Raw genomic sequence first — 19078 nt, 5'->3', positions numbered from 1 at the left:
TATAGCTGGAACATTGCTGAGTGCGGCGTAAAACTCAACTTACTCACTCACTTTAGTCATCTGTTGAAAAGATGCTCAATGCTGGGCAGTGAATTACACAGACTCAACTTAACGCAACATAATTGTTTCAGATGAGCATTACAGTCAATGGATCTCCAGTTACTAAGGACCCTGATGACATTTCACCAGCAGTTTTTGAATGGTCGACTGGAAAGAATATCTCCTTCAATGTAAAAGAAAATAGAACACAATTTAACTTCCAGACAGATAGCGCCATATTCCGAGGGGAAATATCTTCTCCCATTCCATGGGGTCCCAGAGGGAAGGGTCCAGAGGGCTGGCTAGAACATCTGCCCCTCCCTCTCCACTGGTTTGTATACAGTCTTCGCTCGAAGGTCAAGTGGTATGAGTTTAGTGTACCTCATCTTGGCCTCCAGGTGACTGGAAAGAATGCTGTGGCTCACATGGAGAAGAACTGGGGCAAATCGTTTCCTCCTGCATGGATCTGGGCTCAGGGGGTCAACCCAACTTCAAACGTAAGTCTGTCACTGTCGGGAGGAATTGTCAAAGATATCATAACTGTAACAGCCTACTTGATTGGCTACAGGAATCCTGCCAAACAACTAACATTGGACTACACGCCTGTTGACAGTAAAGTTGAAAGTAGCCATGATGGGTGTGGAGGCAGCGTGAATCTGACGGCGATTGGGTTGGTACACACTTTGCACATCCACCTCAGTAGTGACCCAAGAGCCTTCAGTGACTGTTTATATGGACCAGAGACCACAGGGTTCCGCCGGGCTTGTGTTGAAAGCTACAGTGCCACGGCAGACATCATGGTGTTCAAGTACGGCAGGCTGATTGATAAACAACACATCTCTCACTATGCCTTAGAGTTTGGAGGCAAATATGTTTGTAATGAGAAATGTAGCTCATAATGCACCTAATGTATATGTGGAAGTATAGAACTGAAGCTGCCATTGAGGTGCAAGAGGATTAGTGGCTGCAGTACCATCAAATCCAACAGTGTCATGTGGTTCGCAGCTGATAAACAGTAATATTTCTGTGCCCTTAGAGATACCACATGCTAGTCAGGTATGTACCAGAGGTCCAGAAACTCTCATGAGACTCATGAAAATCACCACCCATCCAACTGTGACTGACATTCATGAACTTTCCTTGATTTGTTATCCATGTATAAAAAGGTTTTCACGCAGTTGGTTGAATTATACGAAACACTTCCCGAAAGTCAGGCCGGTTTTCAGAATGCTACTCTACAGTTGTCATTATGTGTACACTACAATATCTGTTGAAATCAAAAGGAAGGTTTTCCTGCCTTTGATTTGGTTAATAAGGACCTGCTTTGGTTTGTTCTTTGCCTGAATTCATAGGAAAATGTTTTCTATTATAAAGGACATTTATTCCAAAATATGATACTGGGTTAAAATTTCAAAGAACAGTATATCACATTTGTTTAATTATCCCAGTGGTGTTAGACCAGGCTGCATTTAAGTCATCTTTTGTTTGTACTATTTATTACCCAGTTAGAGAATGATATCCAACAGTCTGGTGGTAGAGGAACCTTGGTACACCAGGATCTAATGGAATGATTTTCACTTTTGTATGCTTTTGTATTTGTGCACTTTTTCAGATAGTCCTTGAACTACAAATAAAATAGATACCTTAAAACAGTTTGTGGCAATTGGCTTTCAAAAGTAATCTCAATAAACCTGAAGTTTTAGTATATAGAAATGGAGGCAAATTAAGGAATTATGAGAAGTAGAAATTGGGGACACACATGTCAGGGTTTCTACATATTATAGCTATTTAGGCATTGTGTTTTCAAATAGATTGTCTTGGTTTATATTATTATTATTATTATACTACCGGTAATATTTGTATCGCGCACCAACATCCAGCTCAACCGGCTCAAAGGTGCTTTGTTTTCCCTCAAACACTGGATGTTAATCATATTACTGATCATATTATCAGTCTGAACTTTCTGGGGATCATACAACTCTTGCAGCCACTTGGTGCAACGAGTTAATGTGGCATTTCCAATTCTTACCCATTCACAGATGGGTGGACTGGAACACATAGGTTTTGGTTTTTCAGACATTGGTGTACAAAGCTTGTAAAGCCCTCGTGCCTATAAAACAACTTGCCTATGTATTTCTGCCTATATATTTTTGCCCATATTTCTCCAAAGGTATTGTTCAGAATGTTTGACCTTCAGATTAAACCTATTATTTAACATCGTTACATAACAATGTTAATGAATGGGGTGTTAATGAATGGATGTTTCTATGATGTTTCCAAGCAATGTCTTGTAAATTTGTTTTATGAATTGGCTTAAAGGTTGCAGTGTTAGGGAAATGTGGTCATTTGGTAATCATGTTGCTACTTTTACTATTTACTAGATGTATGAAATACTGGTATAAACTCCTTCATATGTCTCAAGACAAATATCCTGCACAGTGTTATGATATTTTAGTTAAATTAAACGCAGTGCAGGTGCAACTGTGCCCAACGTAGATGTTCATTATGTTTTACTAGTGTCAGAATTGGCCAAATATGTATACGTTGGGCACAGAGAGGGGCAGCATCAACACTTGTAAGGTGTGGCATGAGAATTGTTTATCTCTCGAGGATTTGTAACGTTTTTTTCACCAGAAACTTCTGAACAAGTGTTGGTGGTTATAGACATGAAATGGTGGTCATTTGACCTCACACACATGAAGGGTCATGTGTTCACACACAGCGTGCTGCATGCACCCCAGGTGGCTCACCACAATAGAAATGGGTGGATGCGTCAGGTTAGACCTAGCCATTGTGGTATTTGTCAATGATGCCCAGTGTTATAATGGCTGACATAACTCTAGTGTTGGGAATTGGTTAAAATCGCATACATGTAATTGATGATTGGTTCATTACAGCTGATCAATCATCGGAAATATTTGGTTAGCGTCATTTATCAAATTCTGTTGGTTATCTTTGTTAATGGACATTAAATAAAGAAAACACTTGTTCTTTTCTTTGTGTGTGTGTGGTGTGTGTGTGTTTGGTTCAAATTGAACAACATGCATTTGCAAATTTTTCATCAATAAATGATGACTGGTATGTTAGGAACATGAATTTCATGGAGTCTTTAAGTTAAATTCAATCGTGACTTGGAATGAGCTTGTAGTGCTTATGTTATGTAACTTGAGTCAAAACCAACCTTGTGGAAAACATGATCAATTGCTTGGTCGTTTAGTCACTGTGCCCAATCTTCAATTATTTCAATTAATTGGACCGCCACTAAACAACTCTATTCTAAATACATCCTCCTGTATACAACAAGCAGAGATGCTCCAAAATATTGCATCAAATATAAACATCACAAAAACTTATTGCATTGTAATAAATCCTAAAACGAATAAGACGGAGAAAACCTGATTCTGGTTAAGATACTAAGACAGCCAAGAGCACATTCTGGGTGAGAAGGCTGAAGTATTCACTGGAACTGATTCATGTCTCGACTGTCTGGTGTTCAGTGATCTGAGCACTACAAAATATGACAGATTTCACTATTGTGAAGAATTATTTTAATATCAAGATATGCTTTATACAATGTAACTGTCCTGACAAATGGAGAATGAGGAATACAGACAGGTGGATCAAATCATATTGTTATAGGTCACAGGAAATGTCCATTTCAAAAAGGTATTCTCTCAAACAGAAAGTAGCTCCAGTCCCTCTACAAATAATCTGTATGCCCTTTCTGGCGGCAGGCAAGTTCATTTTGTGTACATGTCAGCAATTCCTCAGTGTTATGTAACCTTGTATTACAAACTGTTTGAAAATGTTGAGAATACATGATTCACAATTAAGCTGTGTGTAATTACAAAGTGAGGCAAACATCCTTGCCAAACTGTATGAAACTGATTCATGATTCCTGCTCTGTGAAATACCTGCAACATCATTACTACTTTATGAACAAGTATCCAAGCAATAAATACAAATAAGGACATCCTTTGACACAATACATGGCAAAGTAACTGACATGGTTAACCTGCATTGTGAGTATGTACAGATCCAATCAATCTACACAATACATTCACATTACTCATAGCAAACAGATGAAGCCCCTCCTTGCTGCCTGGCAGCCAAACAGTTGTGATGTATGGTGGTATCCAGCAGTACTGTCAGCAAATACAATCGGAGCTGCCCACTGTATGTACAGGACCAGGGGCACACTCTACCTGCCAGCTTCAACATACACAAGTTGTCAAGACATCACCTGGATGTTAACTTGCTGAAGATCTGGTCATTAGTGCTATCCAGCTGAGAGATGTCATCTCAAGCTAGCACAACATAAGCATTGCTCTTGTCACTCTCTTGGGCTTCAGCGCTCATCGATGAGGGGTGTGGCGTCTCCGCCATCTGGACTGCTGTCCAGCATGGGACTAGGTGATGGCCGCACACGAGGAGAACTATGAGAGCGAGGTGTGGTCGGCTTGCGGGTCTCCTGCTTCCTCTTGGCCCACATCTCAGCTGCCTTGGCCCAATCAGTGGCAGCAGGGGTGGAGGGTAGGTGCAGGGTCGGGGTCATGCTGTGTCGCGGGCTGGCGGGTGTGGTCCTATGTTGGGGTGTACGGGCAGGAGTCCTTGGTGTAGTGGGTGGCCAGGCAGAGCGTGGTGTAGGGTTGTAGGAAGGTGTGGTGATGGGCTGCCCTCCTGGGGTAGTGGCTATCTGACCATGGTAGGAGGGGGTCACAAGTGGAGTCATACCCAGGGGTGTGGGTTGCTGGAACATGAACAGATCATAACACTGTATTATCTTTCAATGGCTTCTAATTTTACCAGTGTACCTGCAATTTATCCTTTTCAAAGACAACTACAATTTTCAACTTTAACAGTTTTGCAACATACATTTCATCACACTGTCTTTGTGTATTATTCCAAATAGAGTTAGGTGGCATTAACTTACACATGACAGCAACATAACTTACCTGGTATCCAAAGCCACCACTATATGCACCTGCAAAGTTGCGGTTTGACCCAAACTGTTGCGGTGTAGCATTGGCTACCTGTGCCAGCGTGTTGTAGATGTTGTTGGGGAGGACGGCTGCTGCACGCTGGATAGTGGCGGGATCCACATCTGATAAAGGAGGGACACGCTTGATCAGCAGTTCACTTCATACATCAACATAATCAAAATAGGTATGTGTATAGCACTATCAGTCACAATCAACAGCAACAAGATGTGTCGGAGGCTACTCACTCTGAAGGTTGATGCTGGGGGTGGGGTACGCTGAAGATACCATTGGGGTGCGGGAACTGGCAGGGGTGCCTGAAATAACACAAGTCCAAGTGTAAAGGCTTAACATCATGTATACAGGCTGTTATTTTCCTTTGACAAGATCATATGCAGACTGCAATGAGTGCAGTCTTTACAACATTCAGTACAGTTTGTGGTGCACCACACAGCCTGTGTACGTTTATACCCTCTAAGCTGCTGAAGTCTGATTGTATGATCAGCATTCTATAAGTTTGCGGTCGATAATGAACAATATAACGTTATGGATAACTTCTAGTTTGTGGCATAGAGTGATGTTTCAGTGTAGATTTTTACATGGCTATCAAGCTAAAGTAATACAACCAAGAGACGTACAGTATGTTGTGATAAGTAGCTGAAGTCTGACTATATGACATAAGTGGCATGGGCTCTCACCTGGAATAGGGTCTCGGAAGTGTTCCTTGAACCAGCGGATTAATGAGTTGATGGAATGGAAGATTTGTGTGCGGTACTTGAGGCCCTCTGCTGTCACTGAGAAGTACTCATGGCGGGGTTTGGTCCTGGGAAGGTAGGACAGCAGGAACTTACCAGGGTACTGCTTGGACACGCTGAAGAAGTACGGGATTCTAAAACACAAAACAAACACCAATGAGCAGCATGAAACACAAAAACTTTGATGATTTCAAAACTTGACACATAGTTACAAATTTCTTGTTCTTTCTACTGCGGAATGGAAACGATCTGGAAGAAAGTGTCAGGCCTCCCTGAACAGCTTGCCTGAACACACCCTTCCTCCAATTACTGATCAAGGACAATCACCAGAAGCTCAAGCAGAGCAGGAGACCTGGCCCTATTTAATCATGTGACTGCCAGATAGAATCACTCTCTTGTCTTGGAGCCTAACAATTTATAGCTAAATTTTTTTATAAAAAATGAAACTTATCCTTTCTCACATTATGCACTTGGATGGTGGGCCACAGATGTAGGAAGATGACAACCATGAGATGATTAGCTCACAAGGAGGCCAGCCAAGATTTCTCATCCTCTGCGCATACTTGTGATGGGATGCTTCATTTACCACCTTCGTGATTCTCAGCACAAACTCCCAGGGAGTGGGGCAGTCCCTAATTATGTCATTTCTCTCTGTATCATTTGTCAAGGGACTTCAGTCCCAGATAGCATGTTCTTCGAAACTGCCCCAGCGTTTAAGTCGGGTGAAAGTCAGAACAGCTCTGTAAGCTCTGCTTAACTTTCTGTACCAAGCCTATCCTTCCTGAGCTTTATCAGCACTCTCCATGCTACCCTACTGGCTAGTGACCAGTTATTGCCGCATACCAGTTATCGCCAACACCAACACTTGTCTGTAGAGCTTGCACAGACAGCTTGACTTGACATACATTGACACTTCACGATAGGCGATAGGCTTTAAAATCAAGATGTTTGCGCAAGCGCTACAGCCAGGTGATAACTGGTACGCGGCGATAACTGGTCGCTAGCCAGTATGGGAGAGACACATCCCAGGTGAAGGAGACTCCAAATATCAATGAGAGCAAGATGGTGACAAGGACAAGCAAGCGTTAACAGGATGTAGGAGGATAAGTTTCAAAATATGTTATCATGGAAGTAATTCCAGCAATATCACGGCAAGGGACACCAGAAAATGGCCTCACACATTGTACCCATGTGGGGAATTGAACCCAGGTCATTGGCGTGACAAGGAAACACTTTAACCACTAGGCTACCCCACTGCCTCTCATGCCACTGAACATTCCATATGTTGATACACATTTCTTCAGCTGCTTGGTGGAAGGTGAAAGTTGACTGATAGATGACAGACAAAGAACATGAATAACCATGTGCCAACCTGCACAGTTGACGAGCCTTACTCACCAATGTTCCAGTGAACAGAAAAATACAGCAAATCACCTGGATGGAGCCTTTTTCTTCTCTTCAATCAGCAACTTGTCAAGGATCTCTCTCTTGCCACCTTCAGCATCACGGTAGTACTTGAAGCCCACAATATCCCGCACATATGCTGCCATGGGCTGAATATGTCTGGCAATGATTTCATCCAGGTCCTCAAATTCCTATTCATGCAATGATTTATAACATTAAATGTAACTGTGTCCTACAAGCAGTGCATGATGACCCTAATCTCACAGGGTTGTCTGTAATGTTATAAAGTTATTCATCAGTTTTGCCTTAGATCAAGTATCCCAGGACATCAGAAGAAACACAAGCTTACAGTACATCTTTCAGCAAATTATATTGTATGTCACTGAAAGGTCATTGTATATTGAAGGGACTTAGAATATGCATTTAAAGACTGTTTAGTTTCCCACTTACCTCCTGTGCTATCCAAAGAGAGCGCCCCAAACTGAAGTCGTTCTCCTTGCCCTCCTCACGAATGTCTATGTGTTGCATGATGTCATCAGCAACCTTCCATGTGCACGTCAAGTGGTTGGCTCCCTGGACACATACATGCAGCGTTTAAAGTCATGTGACAATATGTACAAGATCGTCAATGAGAGGACAGAGTATACAGGGGAAACTGGTAGTTTACACAGCAATGTATAACAGACACCCCGTTTAAAGTCATGTGACAAGTTGTACAAGATCGTCAATGAGAGGACAGAGTATACAGGGGAAACTGGTAGTTTACACAGCAATGTATAACAGACACCCCATTTAAAGTCATGTGACAAGTTGTACAAGATCGTCAATGAGAGGACAGAGTATACAGGGGAAACTGGTAGTTTACACAGCAATGTATAACAGACACCCCATTTAAAGTCATGTGATAAGTTGTACAAGATCGTCAATGAGAGGACAGAGTATACAGGGGAAACTGGTAGTTTACACAGCAATGTATAACAGACACCCCATTTAAAGTCATGTGATAAGTTGTACAAGATCGTCAATGAGAGGACAGAGTATACAGGGGAAACTGGTAGTTTACACAGCAATGTATAACAGACACCCCATTTAAAGTCATGTGACAAGTTGTACAAGATCGTCAATGAGAGGACAGAGTATACAGGGGAAACTGGTAGTTTACACAGCAATGTATAACAGACACCCCACTAATACAGTAGTGTTTCTATTTCCTAGGCAGTATGAAAATATTTCACTCGTCTTTAGAAATGCCAGATGTTTCTATTATCAAGATCCCATTAATGACAAAGCAGATTTTCCTCAGTTAGCTCTCTTGTCAAAGAGTCGATATGTGTTCAAGCTCATCACTTCTAAGAGACTTCCCAATAGGTAACTTGCTTCATTTATTAACTTGATGACAATACCAGCAGAGGATGGTAAAATGAGCTTGCATGCATACCTTGCTGCTGGGCCTGATAATGACGTCCCCTTGGTCCATGTTAGTCATCAGTTTCTCACACTCCTTGTACCCGATATTGTGGAAAGATGGGTGAACTATCACACGCTTTATGTAGGCTGAAAGGCAACATTTACACATAATACAGTAAACGGCCAGATGGAGTGTCTAATTCACAGCAATTGTATGAAAATAACAAAGGTGACAAGATACACATTGCTAGCCAGGAACCGTTACTCCACGACATACAACATGACAGCTTGCCAGGAACTGTTACTCCATGACATACAACATGACAGGTGGCCAGGAACTGTTACTCCATGACATACAACATGACAGCTAGCCAGGAACTGTTACTCCATGCCAAACAGCATGACAGCTAGTCAGCAACTGTTACTCCATGACATACAATATGGCAGCTAGCCAGGAACTGTTACTCCATGACATACAACATGACAACTGGCCAGCAACTGTTAATCCATGACATACAGCATGACAACTGGCCAGCAACTGTTACTCCATGACATACAACATGACAGATAGCCAGCAACTGTTACTCCATGACATACAGCATGACAGCTGGCCAGGAACTGTTACTCCATGACATACAGCATGACAGCTAGCCAGGAACTGTTACTCCATGACATACAAGATGACAGCTAGCCAGCAACTGTTACTCCATGATAAACAGCATGACAGCTAGTCAGCAACTGTTACTCCATGACATACAACATGACAGCTTGCCAGGAACTGTTACTCCATGACATACAACATGACAGCTAGCCAGCAATTTTTACTCCATGACATACAACATGATAGTTGGCCAGCAACTGTTACTCCATGACATACAACATGACAGCTTGCCAGGAACTGTTACTCCATGACATACAACATGACAGCTAGCCAGCAATTTTTACTCCATGACATGCAACATGACAGCTGGCCAGGAACTGTTACTCCATGACATACAACATGACAGCTGGCCAGCAACTGTAACTCCATAACATACAGCATGACAACTGGCCAGCAACTGTTACTCCATGACATACAACATGACAGCTGGCCAGCAACTGTAACTCCATAACATACAGCATGACAACTGGCCAGCAACTGTTACTCCATGACATACAGCATGACAGCTAGCCAGCAACTGTTAATCCATGACATACAGTATGACAACTGGCCAGCAACTGTTACTCCATGACATACAACATGACAGCTGGCCAGGAACTGTTACTCCATGACATACAACATGACAGCTAGCCAGCAACTGCTACTCCATGACATACAGCATGACAGCTGGCCAGCAACTGTTACTCCATGACATACAACATGACAGCTAGCCAGCAACTGTAACTCCATAACATACAGCATGACAACTGGCCAGCAACTGTTACTCCATGACATACAACATGACAGCTAGCCAGCAACTGTAACTCCATGACATACAACATGACAGCTGGCCAGGAACTGTTACTCCATGACATACAACATGACAGCTAGCCAGCAACTGTTAATCCATGACATACAGCATGACACTGGCAAGCAACTGTTACTCCATGACATACAACATGACAGATAGTCAGCAACTGTTACTCCATAACATACAACATGACAGCTGGCCAGCAACTGTTACTCCATGACATACAACATGACAGCTGGCCAGCAACTGTTACTCCATAACATACAACATGACAGCTGGCCAGCAACTGTTACTCCATGACATACAACAATGCACCTGGCCAGCAACTGTTACTCCATGACATACAGCATGACAGCTAGCCAGCAACTGTTACTCCATGACATACAGCATGACAGCTAGCCAGCAACTGTCACTCCATGACATACAGCATGACAGCTAGCCAGGAACTGTCACTCCATGACAGCTCGTCTGTAACCGATGCTGGGTGTGTGCATTACTCACTCTGTCTGGCCTGCTGTTTCTTCTTCTCCTGCTCCTTCTCGATGTCCCTCTTCTCCACATCGCAGTCATAGTAAACATCACGCTGAGGTCTACAACATACAACACACCGTTGACATCCGTTTCAGTCATATGCTAAGATTAAATCACAACAGGATATGTACTTACTTCCAAGTGCCTTCCTTGTCATGAAGATCTGATGATTTGCAGGTCATATCCACCTGGAATCTGTCGATATCTATCTTAATGATGCGAGCATGTATTGTCATCCCAACCTACAACACAAATGAGGTCTCAAAGTCATCATCAACGTATTGATGTCTTCAAAAGAAACTCCAGTAATGTTTATCTTCTCAAAATCAGACAGACATTTACACATATATTCTTCTGCATTATAGCTTCTGACTGACTAATGAAACGATCTTCAGCAAGTAGCAGGCAAACATCAGAAGTAGTATTCTACAATCTGCTGGAATTGTAGGTAAGTTCTTCATATCAGGCAGGAAGGATTACTTGTCTCTGTTGTTTCCTTCATTCTCACAAGGAGCTGAGCAAAGGCAATAATAGGCAGAGTTCATTGTTTTATATTTTTAGATTTCAAGTGCAAGTTTCTCGCCAGTTCAACCTGTCACATGACCTTTTACTTTCTTCAACTTGAACATATTTAATGGCTTTCGTACTAGATGTGTCTGTCATGATAAAACATAATTCAATATAATCTTGAAAAAATGCTTTGTGAAAGGTCTTATGGTCTGTTTAACTAAAAACATTTGATGTAATTAGTCCAATAACAGCTAACCACATGTTTGAAGTGGCATTTTATAAAGCCAGGGTATCATTGAAGACACAGTGTCAAGCTCTTTTTTCTTTCAATCTGACACGTTTGTTCTGATGCTTAACTCTTTCAACACCAGTCAACCAGAGGCATTTACTGCCATGACACCGAGTTCCCAGAGACTCTGAGGTCATAGATGAAGCCTATGTTTGTGAAGGAAATTATAAGCTTGTAAAACGTTATTGCTACTACATCCCATACACCATTTAAAAGATCTAATCCTACTGTTGATAAATATGGAGTTTATTTTTATAATATTATTCAAATAATACAACTACAACTTAAATTAATTTATATTTGAATGAAAATGCAAGCTTACATTTGTAACGTCCAGATAAACCACGAAGGAGCAGAAACTATGGCGATTTTTTCCATTTGTGACATGTCATAAATTGCCCGCCTTTTTCTTTTTATATTTTCATTTTACGTAATCAGAAAATTATTATAAAAGATTTCTTAAACAATATGTATGGTTAGCCATTTCCCGATATCCTGCGGCTTTCCGGCTCGGCAAAATGACATAACAACTGAAAATACCTCCGCTTTCGCTTTCTCAGATGAATAACATGCCGCAAATCGTTTGATGTCGGGCATCGTTCGAAACTCTTAACATCAACAATATCACTGTACCCTTGCCAAGAGTATTTTCACAGTTGTAAGAAGCCATTTTATTGGATAAAGATTGGTTTCTAATGACGCTTTTCGCCACAGTCTGCTATAAGGGTTGTGATTGGTCAAAATCAGACACCGTGACCTAAGGCAGCCAATCATATTACGGCAATGGATACCGATCCTCGTAAACGCGAAATCTTTTAGATTTGGACAAAAGTTTTGGGTAAAATAATGCTATTCTGAACATATTAAGCAAGAAATCGCTACCAATAAATGTAAAATTATGGAACTTATTGGACGTGTCGTGCTAGGTTATGACCTGTGACAAAATGCTTCATGTATGTATTTTTCGCATTAAACATCGTGTCCGAGTGAAGATTGAGGCGTGCGAGCCGAGATGTCACTTGTCAGTGACTTGACTTGCATTACATGATCGCACAAAAGATGGAAATAGTAATTTTATATGTACGTTTGACAACTTTTATGAATGCTGTTGTTGATTTTATTCATTAGTTTATTCAATTTATTTAATAATTTCCTCAAACATCGTTACTTTGCTCTTTGACAATGTTATTGTGGACCCGCGTCAAGCATGTGTCCGAGAATCGTTGTTTTCAATAATATTGCGAAAAATAGTTTATAATTTTAATTCTGCTGATAATATATGATAAATTGAAATTTAATAAGTGTTTTCAGACATTGTGAAATGTGATAGATTTGATATATGAATCAAAAGTCAGGTAGGTTCCTAAAATTATGTCTCATTTTGACGTGACTACTGCCTGGCCGATTAATCGGCCTCCGGTGTCTGGGGACTCATAACGTTGTGGCCGATTATTCGGCCTGCGGTGTTGAATGGGTTAATAAAAGGGAGTATCTGTTATATATAGAACAGACCAGAAAAGGGTCTATCAAGGTATCCACCAATCCAGAGTTGTTGGGGTGACCACAGTAAAGATTATTACATCCTACATACCCTGTAACAGGATGACTGTTAGCCACAAAGTCTAACTAGATATACTTGGCTAGTCTTACCTGTACTCTCTCCTCTGGGTTCTTCACTTGCTTGTCACTGATCATCTTGGTCGGGATGAAGCCTGTGACGGAGTTATCCATGCGAGTTTTCACTCCAACTGCTGCCCCAGGACAGTTCCCCGCATCAAAGTGACTCCACACCTGCCAGGAGACAGTTTCAGTGTACTCACAAACATACCAAGAAGTACAAGGCCCCATTGCAAAAAGCTACCTTAACACTACGACTATCAAATGCCTATGTTCAAGTATGGGAGATACAATCACCTTAGCATTTGCATACAAAACTCTTTTGGCCAAATGGGGTTGTGCATGTTTTACCATCACAGACCTCTAGAACTTAATAATTAAAAGTGAAATGCCAGAGCCTAATTACTGATAGAACAAACGGCATAGTGCTTATGTATGTAAGTATGGTACCTCGCTCAGTTCTGGGAAGTCATCCTTCTGACAGAATGGACACTGCCAGAGTCCGGACTCATCATTCCGGACTGGGTTAGCCTGGTCCAGCTGGTCACCTTGTGGACGCTTGTGGGCAATCCCCGTCACTGTGCACATCACCAGTTTACCTAACACACATAACAAATATTGATGATGGAGTACACGTAAGTATTGACATCAGATCCTTTTGATCAGTTCTTTACATTTTATTGTTGTGATATATCAATCCTAGATCATCATCTGAATGCTCATTACAATCCTTCACTAATGCTGTCACTGTCTGCTTACCGACATAGAAGGTTTCTGGTGTTTCTTTTGTGATCATGTTGAATCTTTCTTCATTTGTGGGTGATCTGTATGGAGTTCGCAGGTCCTTGTAGCTCTGGTTCAGTTCCGCCCGGATGTCATACAGTGTAATGTGTTTGTCACCATAACCCTGATAGCAAAATACATTTTGATGAACCTGATGAAGACCTTTGCATCAACATTTCATGGTGAGCAACAGACATAACTGACAAACCATAGCAAACTAAGTCAAAATAACATGTCACCAATTCCATTTACCAATATCAGTAAATGATCATTACCCTGTCCAATGGGTTCATGTGCACTTGAAGCATATTTGTAGCTCCCTTGGGTATGTTCAACCCCAAAGAAGGGTGAGAAAGGTCGGGAGTCACTTTCTCATGTCATCCTACTGAATTACCTTCTGGGGTTACTGGGGCATATTTCCAAACAAAGTCAATTGCCTAACCGCATTTACATCAGTGTGGGTGAAGACCCTCCAAGTCTGAGGTGTAAAGCTGCAAAAACTAACATTGAAACTAAAACTGTGTTGACCATGTGACCTGAGTGTTGTGCACGGATCATGAGATACCACAATATATACCACTTTTGTATGGATTGTCTACAAACTACCACAGGGCTAGCAACTGCCTTGACAACACTATCCACTTCCCCCTCCTTCAAAGTCTACCATAAATCTAACAAAAATCTAACCAAACATCTCTCTAGCATAGAACTAACCACTGCTCTTACTCTCAAAGCTTCCACAGAAGTAACCACTGGCTTCTTGCAAACCCAGCACAAAACTGACCACTTTCCCACTCATTAACCCACCACAAACCTACCACTAACCACTACCCCTGCTCTCTAGCCAACCATAAAATCACTTGTCATTAACCAATGCCCCTAATTTCAAAGCTCCCACAGATGTGACCACTGCTCCCTCTCAATGCTTCCACAAAACCACCCCTGCTATCTCTCTCTTAGCCCCAACAGAACACTAGTTGCCCCTTTTTCTAAGCAACCACCACTCTCTGTCCCCATTTCACCTGTCTCTCCAGCTCCTCAGCAAAAGCATCCAGATCCAGGTCCTTTAGCCTCTCAGGGCTCTCAAGGATCTCCTCTAGGGCACCAGCTGGGTTGGCATCCTCTGCAGTGTCGTCATACTCCAGAGCATCCACTGCCATCTTCCGGGCCCACTCGTACGCCTCCGGATGAACTCGAGATGCATCCAGGACATCCACATAGTTGTCAGTACTAAACACAAGCAAACCATTGTCAACCTGGGACAAGACAATATGTGCAACAGATTTACATACACAATCAAACAGTGTTCTGTCCACGTAGAATGGACCTAACCAATTATTGAGTTATAGAAGATTCAACACAACCGCAAAAGGATGACTAAACAAGGAATATGCAGAGACTAAACTTCACAACAACCATAAGTTTGACAGGTCAAAGTTGAACACAATGGTGCTTGACTGTATAATCTTAATCAGGAAGAACCGTATTATTTTGGATTGTATGGTGTGATCACCACCTTCTGTTTTTCATTTGTTGTTGGTCTCCAAACATAACGGCTTAATGAAACAGTTGCTAGTGTGTGTCACTCACAGTTTCTGCAGTACTTTCTTACTCACTTTCCTGATCTGCAGCATTCAGCAAAAAAAGATTTTAGGTAATTTCAATCTCATTAAAAACATTTTATAACACTAACAGCCATCCAGCTGTCAACAATACCTGTCTCCAAGGCTGTTGGTATCGATCTTAATGAAGCCAGCACAGTTGATAAAGACCTTTGGTCCCATGTTGCACAGAGACACAAGCTGTGTGCGGTTCTCCAGCCTCTGGTTGTTCTGCTTCAGGACCTGCACAATACACAAACTGTATACATCTCGCCTATGCGTGAGTGAGTTTAGTTTAATGCCACACTCAGCAATATTCCAGCTATATGGCGGTGGTCTGTAAACAAGTGTAGAAGTGAGCACAGTTCACATACCCCCGCTTCCCACTTGGGACATGGAAATGACTGATATTGATATATATAATGTGACAAGGATCAGCAGCTCACAAGACTTTCTCCTTGACTCTACTAAACTTTATAAACATGTTAGATAATAGTTTTGCCATGTACTGATTACAGTAATAATTTATGGAAACATTATTTTTTTGTGTTTTCCGTGAAACCTGACATACAATTTAACCTGACATACAATTTAACTTGACTGTCTCATGTTGCACACAATGAAGCGGACGTAGATGAAGATTGTTATTTTTTAGCACATGGCATATCTGTGGGTCATGATTAACTTGTGTATTAAGCTTGGTGAACCTAGCATGTATAGTTTCGATGATATGCTGTGGCCAGGTAACCATCAAACACATTTTGCACCAAGTCATGTTTCCATGGAAACAACAACAAAGCAAATTCTGGAAAAACTTTAAAATAGCAAAAGGCACATCAATGGGTAATGGTTAACATGTGTGTGAAGTTTGGTGAACCTAGCATGTAAACTTTAAGAGATATGCTCCGGACAAAACCATCAAACACATTTGGCACGAAGTCGTGTTTCCATGGAAACAGCAAAAAAAAAAAAATTCTGAAAAAACTTAAAATAGCAAAAGGCAATGGGTAATGATTAACATGTCTGTGAAGTTTGGTGAACCCAGCATGTAAACTTTAAGAGATATGCTACGGACAAAGTTTCGGGACGGAAGGACGGATGGAAGGACGGAAGGACAGAATGAAAGCTTTATACCCCCGTTACTTCGAAGCGGGGGTATAATAATCAAGCCTGGACCAGACAATCCAGTGATCAACAGCATGAGCATCGATCTATGCAGTTGGGAACCGATGACATGTGTCAACCAAGTCAGCAAGCCTGACCACCCGATCCCGTTAGTCGCCTCTTATGACAAACATGGGTTACTGAATATCAATATTCTAACCCGGACCTTCACTGGTCTCTCGTGTGGGAGCTACATTCATGTCTACTTGGAGCCGACTGATCTGACTGACATACCTTCAGGAGATTACTGCCCTTCCTTGGACCAAGTCCACAGATGAACTGTACTAAAGATGACGTGTGCGAGTGAGTGATTGCCTCATTCACATCCACACCCACTTCATTCACTCGGTTGACAAATTCCAGGTACATTGAATTCAGAAGATCTTCCTTTGATACAGAATCCTGCAACAGAAAAACCCTTTCTCAAAGACTGTAGAGAATCATGATGTCAGGGCTAAGTGTAGGGTTGGTACTTGGTTACAGGCCATGTTTGACTTCCAGCTAACTCCCGTCCACACCTTTCATCAGGAGATCAGTGAACCCATAGTCACATACTGCAGTCATTACACAACAGGTGGTGGGTAGGTGAAGTAGTAATGCATGTGATAACTCTTTTGTGTGTAGACGTAAGAAACACCTACCTGAAGTGGGTGATACTTCAAACAGAGGATGTCCTCGTCTGCATTACAGAGCTGTGCGAACTCCACAAGGGGATCCTGCAGTCGGCGTGCTACTGACACTGCATGCCTGAGTACAGGGGGGTACTCGCGGAACTCAGCCTGAAACATAAATCATTGCTCATTTTAACGGACTGAATTTTACAGGATTTTCATATTCATGATATGAATGGACTGTATTATGATGCAGCACATTGCAAATTGCTTCTTCACTTGAATGGTACAGACAGATTTGTGTGGACATTACCTGTGACTTGTTGCTGGCCTCATACACCATGGCTAACTCGTTGTCCATGAGCTCCACACTGATAGGGGCCATCTGCTCCTCTTGTTCCAGGTCACCAATCAACTGCTTGATGTCCTCAATCACTCGCAAAGCATCCCTGGACAATAGTACCAAACATTAGTGATTGGAATCCATGTAACCCAGTACCAGATATTATTGACTGGAATCCCTGTAAGTCAGTACAACATACTATTGATTGGCACCCAAGTAACTCAGTACCAAACATTACTGATTGGCATCCCTGTAACTCAGTACCAAACATTACTGATTGGAATCCCTGTAAGTCAGTACCAAACATCACAGATTGTCATCCCTGTAACACAGTACCCGATATTATTGATTGGCATCCCTGTAACACAGTACCAGATATTACTGATTGGCATCCATGTAAATCAGTACCAAACATTACTGATTGGTATCCCTGCAACACAGTACCAGATATTATTGATTGCCATCCCTGTAACACAGTACCAGATATTACTGATTGGCATCCATGTAAATCAGTACCAAACATTACTGATTGGCATCCCTGTAACACAGTACCAAACATTACTGATTGGCATCCCTGTAACACAGTACCAGATATTATTGATTGGCATCCCCGTAACACAGTACCAGATATTACAGATTGGCATCCCTGTAACACAGTACCAGATATTACTGATTGGCATCCATGTAACACAGTACCAGATATTATTGATTGGCATCCATGTAAAACAGTACCAGATATTATTGATTGGCATCCCTGTAACACAGTACCAGACATTAATGATTGGCATCCATGTAACACAGAACCAAACATTACTGATTGGCATCCCTGTAAATCAGTACCAAATATTACAGATTAGCGTCCATGTAACACAGTACCAAACATTACTGATTGGCATCCCTGTAACTCAGTACCAAACATTACTGATTGGTATCCCTGTAAGTCAGTACCAAATATTACAGATTGGTATCCCTGTTACACAGTACCAAACATTACTGATTGGCATCCCTGTAACACAGTACCAAACATTACAGATTGGTATCCCTGTTACACAGTACCAAATATTACAGATTGGCATCCCTGTAACACAGTACCAAATATTACAGATTGGCATCCCTGTAACACAGTACCAAATATTACAGATTGGCATCCCTGTAACACAGTACCAAATATTACAGATTGGCATCCATGTAACCTGTGTACAGTACAAAACATGATCGACATCATTCTATATCTAAATACATGTAACATTTCCATCTATCTTGAACCATCTGAAAGTGAGCAAAATCAGGTTACATCTAACCTCCCTTATACACACTTTGCAGTAGTGTTTATTTATAGCTCACCTGGCCTCTGCAGTGACAGCTACAACATGGGGTTTCTTGGTAGAAATGAAGTCTTTCAGCTTTTCCATTTCACTCTCCTACAACATCAACATCAGCCTTGATGTATACCCCACTCATTGCAGCCTGTCAGATTTCACACATACCCAGCAGAAACTTGCTTATCCAGGTAATTATGCATTTCAATTATTGCTGAAAAATGTTTTTGGGAAACAGGCAGAAATACGTTGTTTGCAATGCTTCATATGCAATG

At 41.6% G+C, this 19078-nt stretch overlaps 2 protein-coding genes across 5 annotated transcripts in view; one reads left to right on the top strand and one right to left on the bottom strand.

The window, feature by feature from the left end:
* Positions 1-3035, top strand: part of LOC124265544 (tocopherol cyclase, chloroplastic-like) — a 29131-nt gene extending 26096 nt beyond the window's left edge. For all 3 annotated transcript variants that reach the window (XM_046700330.1, XM_046700329.1, XM_046700331.1), the window contains exon 3: positions 132-3035. In XM_046700330.1, the coding sequence (XP_046556286.1) occupies positions 132-938 (807 nt within the window). In that variant the 3' untranslated portion in view covers positions 939-3035. The remainder of the gene's footprint in view (positions 1-131) is intronic.
* Positions 3036-3572: 537 nt separating this feature from the next.
* Positions 3573-19078, bottom strand: part of LOC124265541 (transcription elongation factor SPT6-like) — a 46419-nt gene continuing 30913 nt past the window's right edge. For both annotated transcript variants that reach the window (XM_046700326.1, XM_046700325.1), the window contains exons 21-38: positions 18829-18905; positions 17455-17590; positions 17172-17309; positions 16765-16932; positions 15482-15609; positions 14788-14995; positions 13742-13889; positions 13433-13581; positions 13016-13156; positions 10702-10808; positions 10537-10625; positions 8616-8731; positions 7628-7750; positions 7208-7368; positions 5717-5907; positions 5267-5335; positions 4995-5143; positions 3573-4789 (exon numbers count right to left, since the gene is read on the bottom strand). In XM_046700326.1, the coding sequence (XP_046556282.1) occupies positions 4388-4789; positions 4995-5143; positions 5267-5335; positions 5717-5907; positions 7208-7368; positions 7628-7750; positions 8616-8731; positions 10537-10625; positions 10702-10808; positions 13016-13156; positions 13433-13581; positions 13742-13889; positions 14788-14995; positions 15482-15609; positions 16765-16932; positions 17172-17309; positions 17455-17590; positions 18829-18905 (2700 nt within the window). In that variant the 3' untranslated portion in view covers positions 3573-4387. The remainder of the gene's footprint in view (positions 4790-4994; positions 5144-5266; positions 5336-5716; positions 5908-7207; positions 7369-7627; positions 7751-8615; positions 8732-10536; positions 10626-10701; positions 10809-13015; positions 13157-13432; positions 13582-13741; positions 13890-14787; positions 14996-15481; positions 15610-16764; positions 16933-17171; positions 17310-17454; positions 17591-18828; positions 18906-19078) is intronic.

This window comes from Haliotis rubra, unplaced genomic scaffold (genome assembly GCF_003918875.1).
Source record: "Haliotis rubra isolate DU_JTF1 unplaced genomic scaffold, ASM391887v1 Scf983, whole genome shotgun sequence".
Lineage (NCBI taxonomy): Eukaryota > Metazoa > Mollusca > Gastropoda > Lepetellida > Haliotidae > Haliotis > Haliotis rubra.
This window is presented reverse-complemented; position numbering and strand designations above follow the sequence as displayed.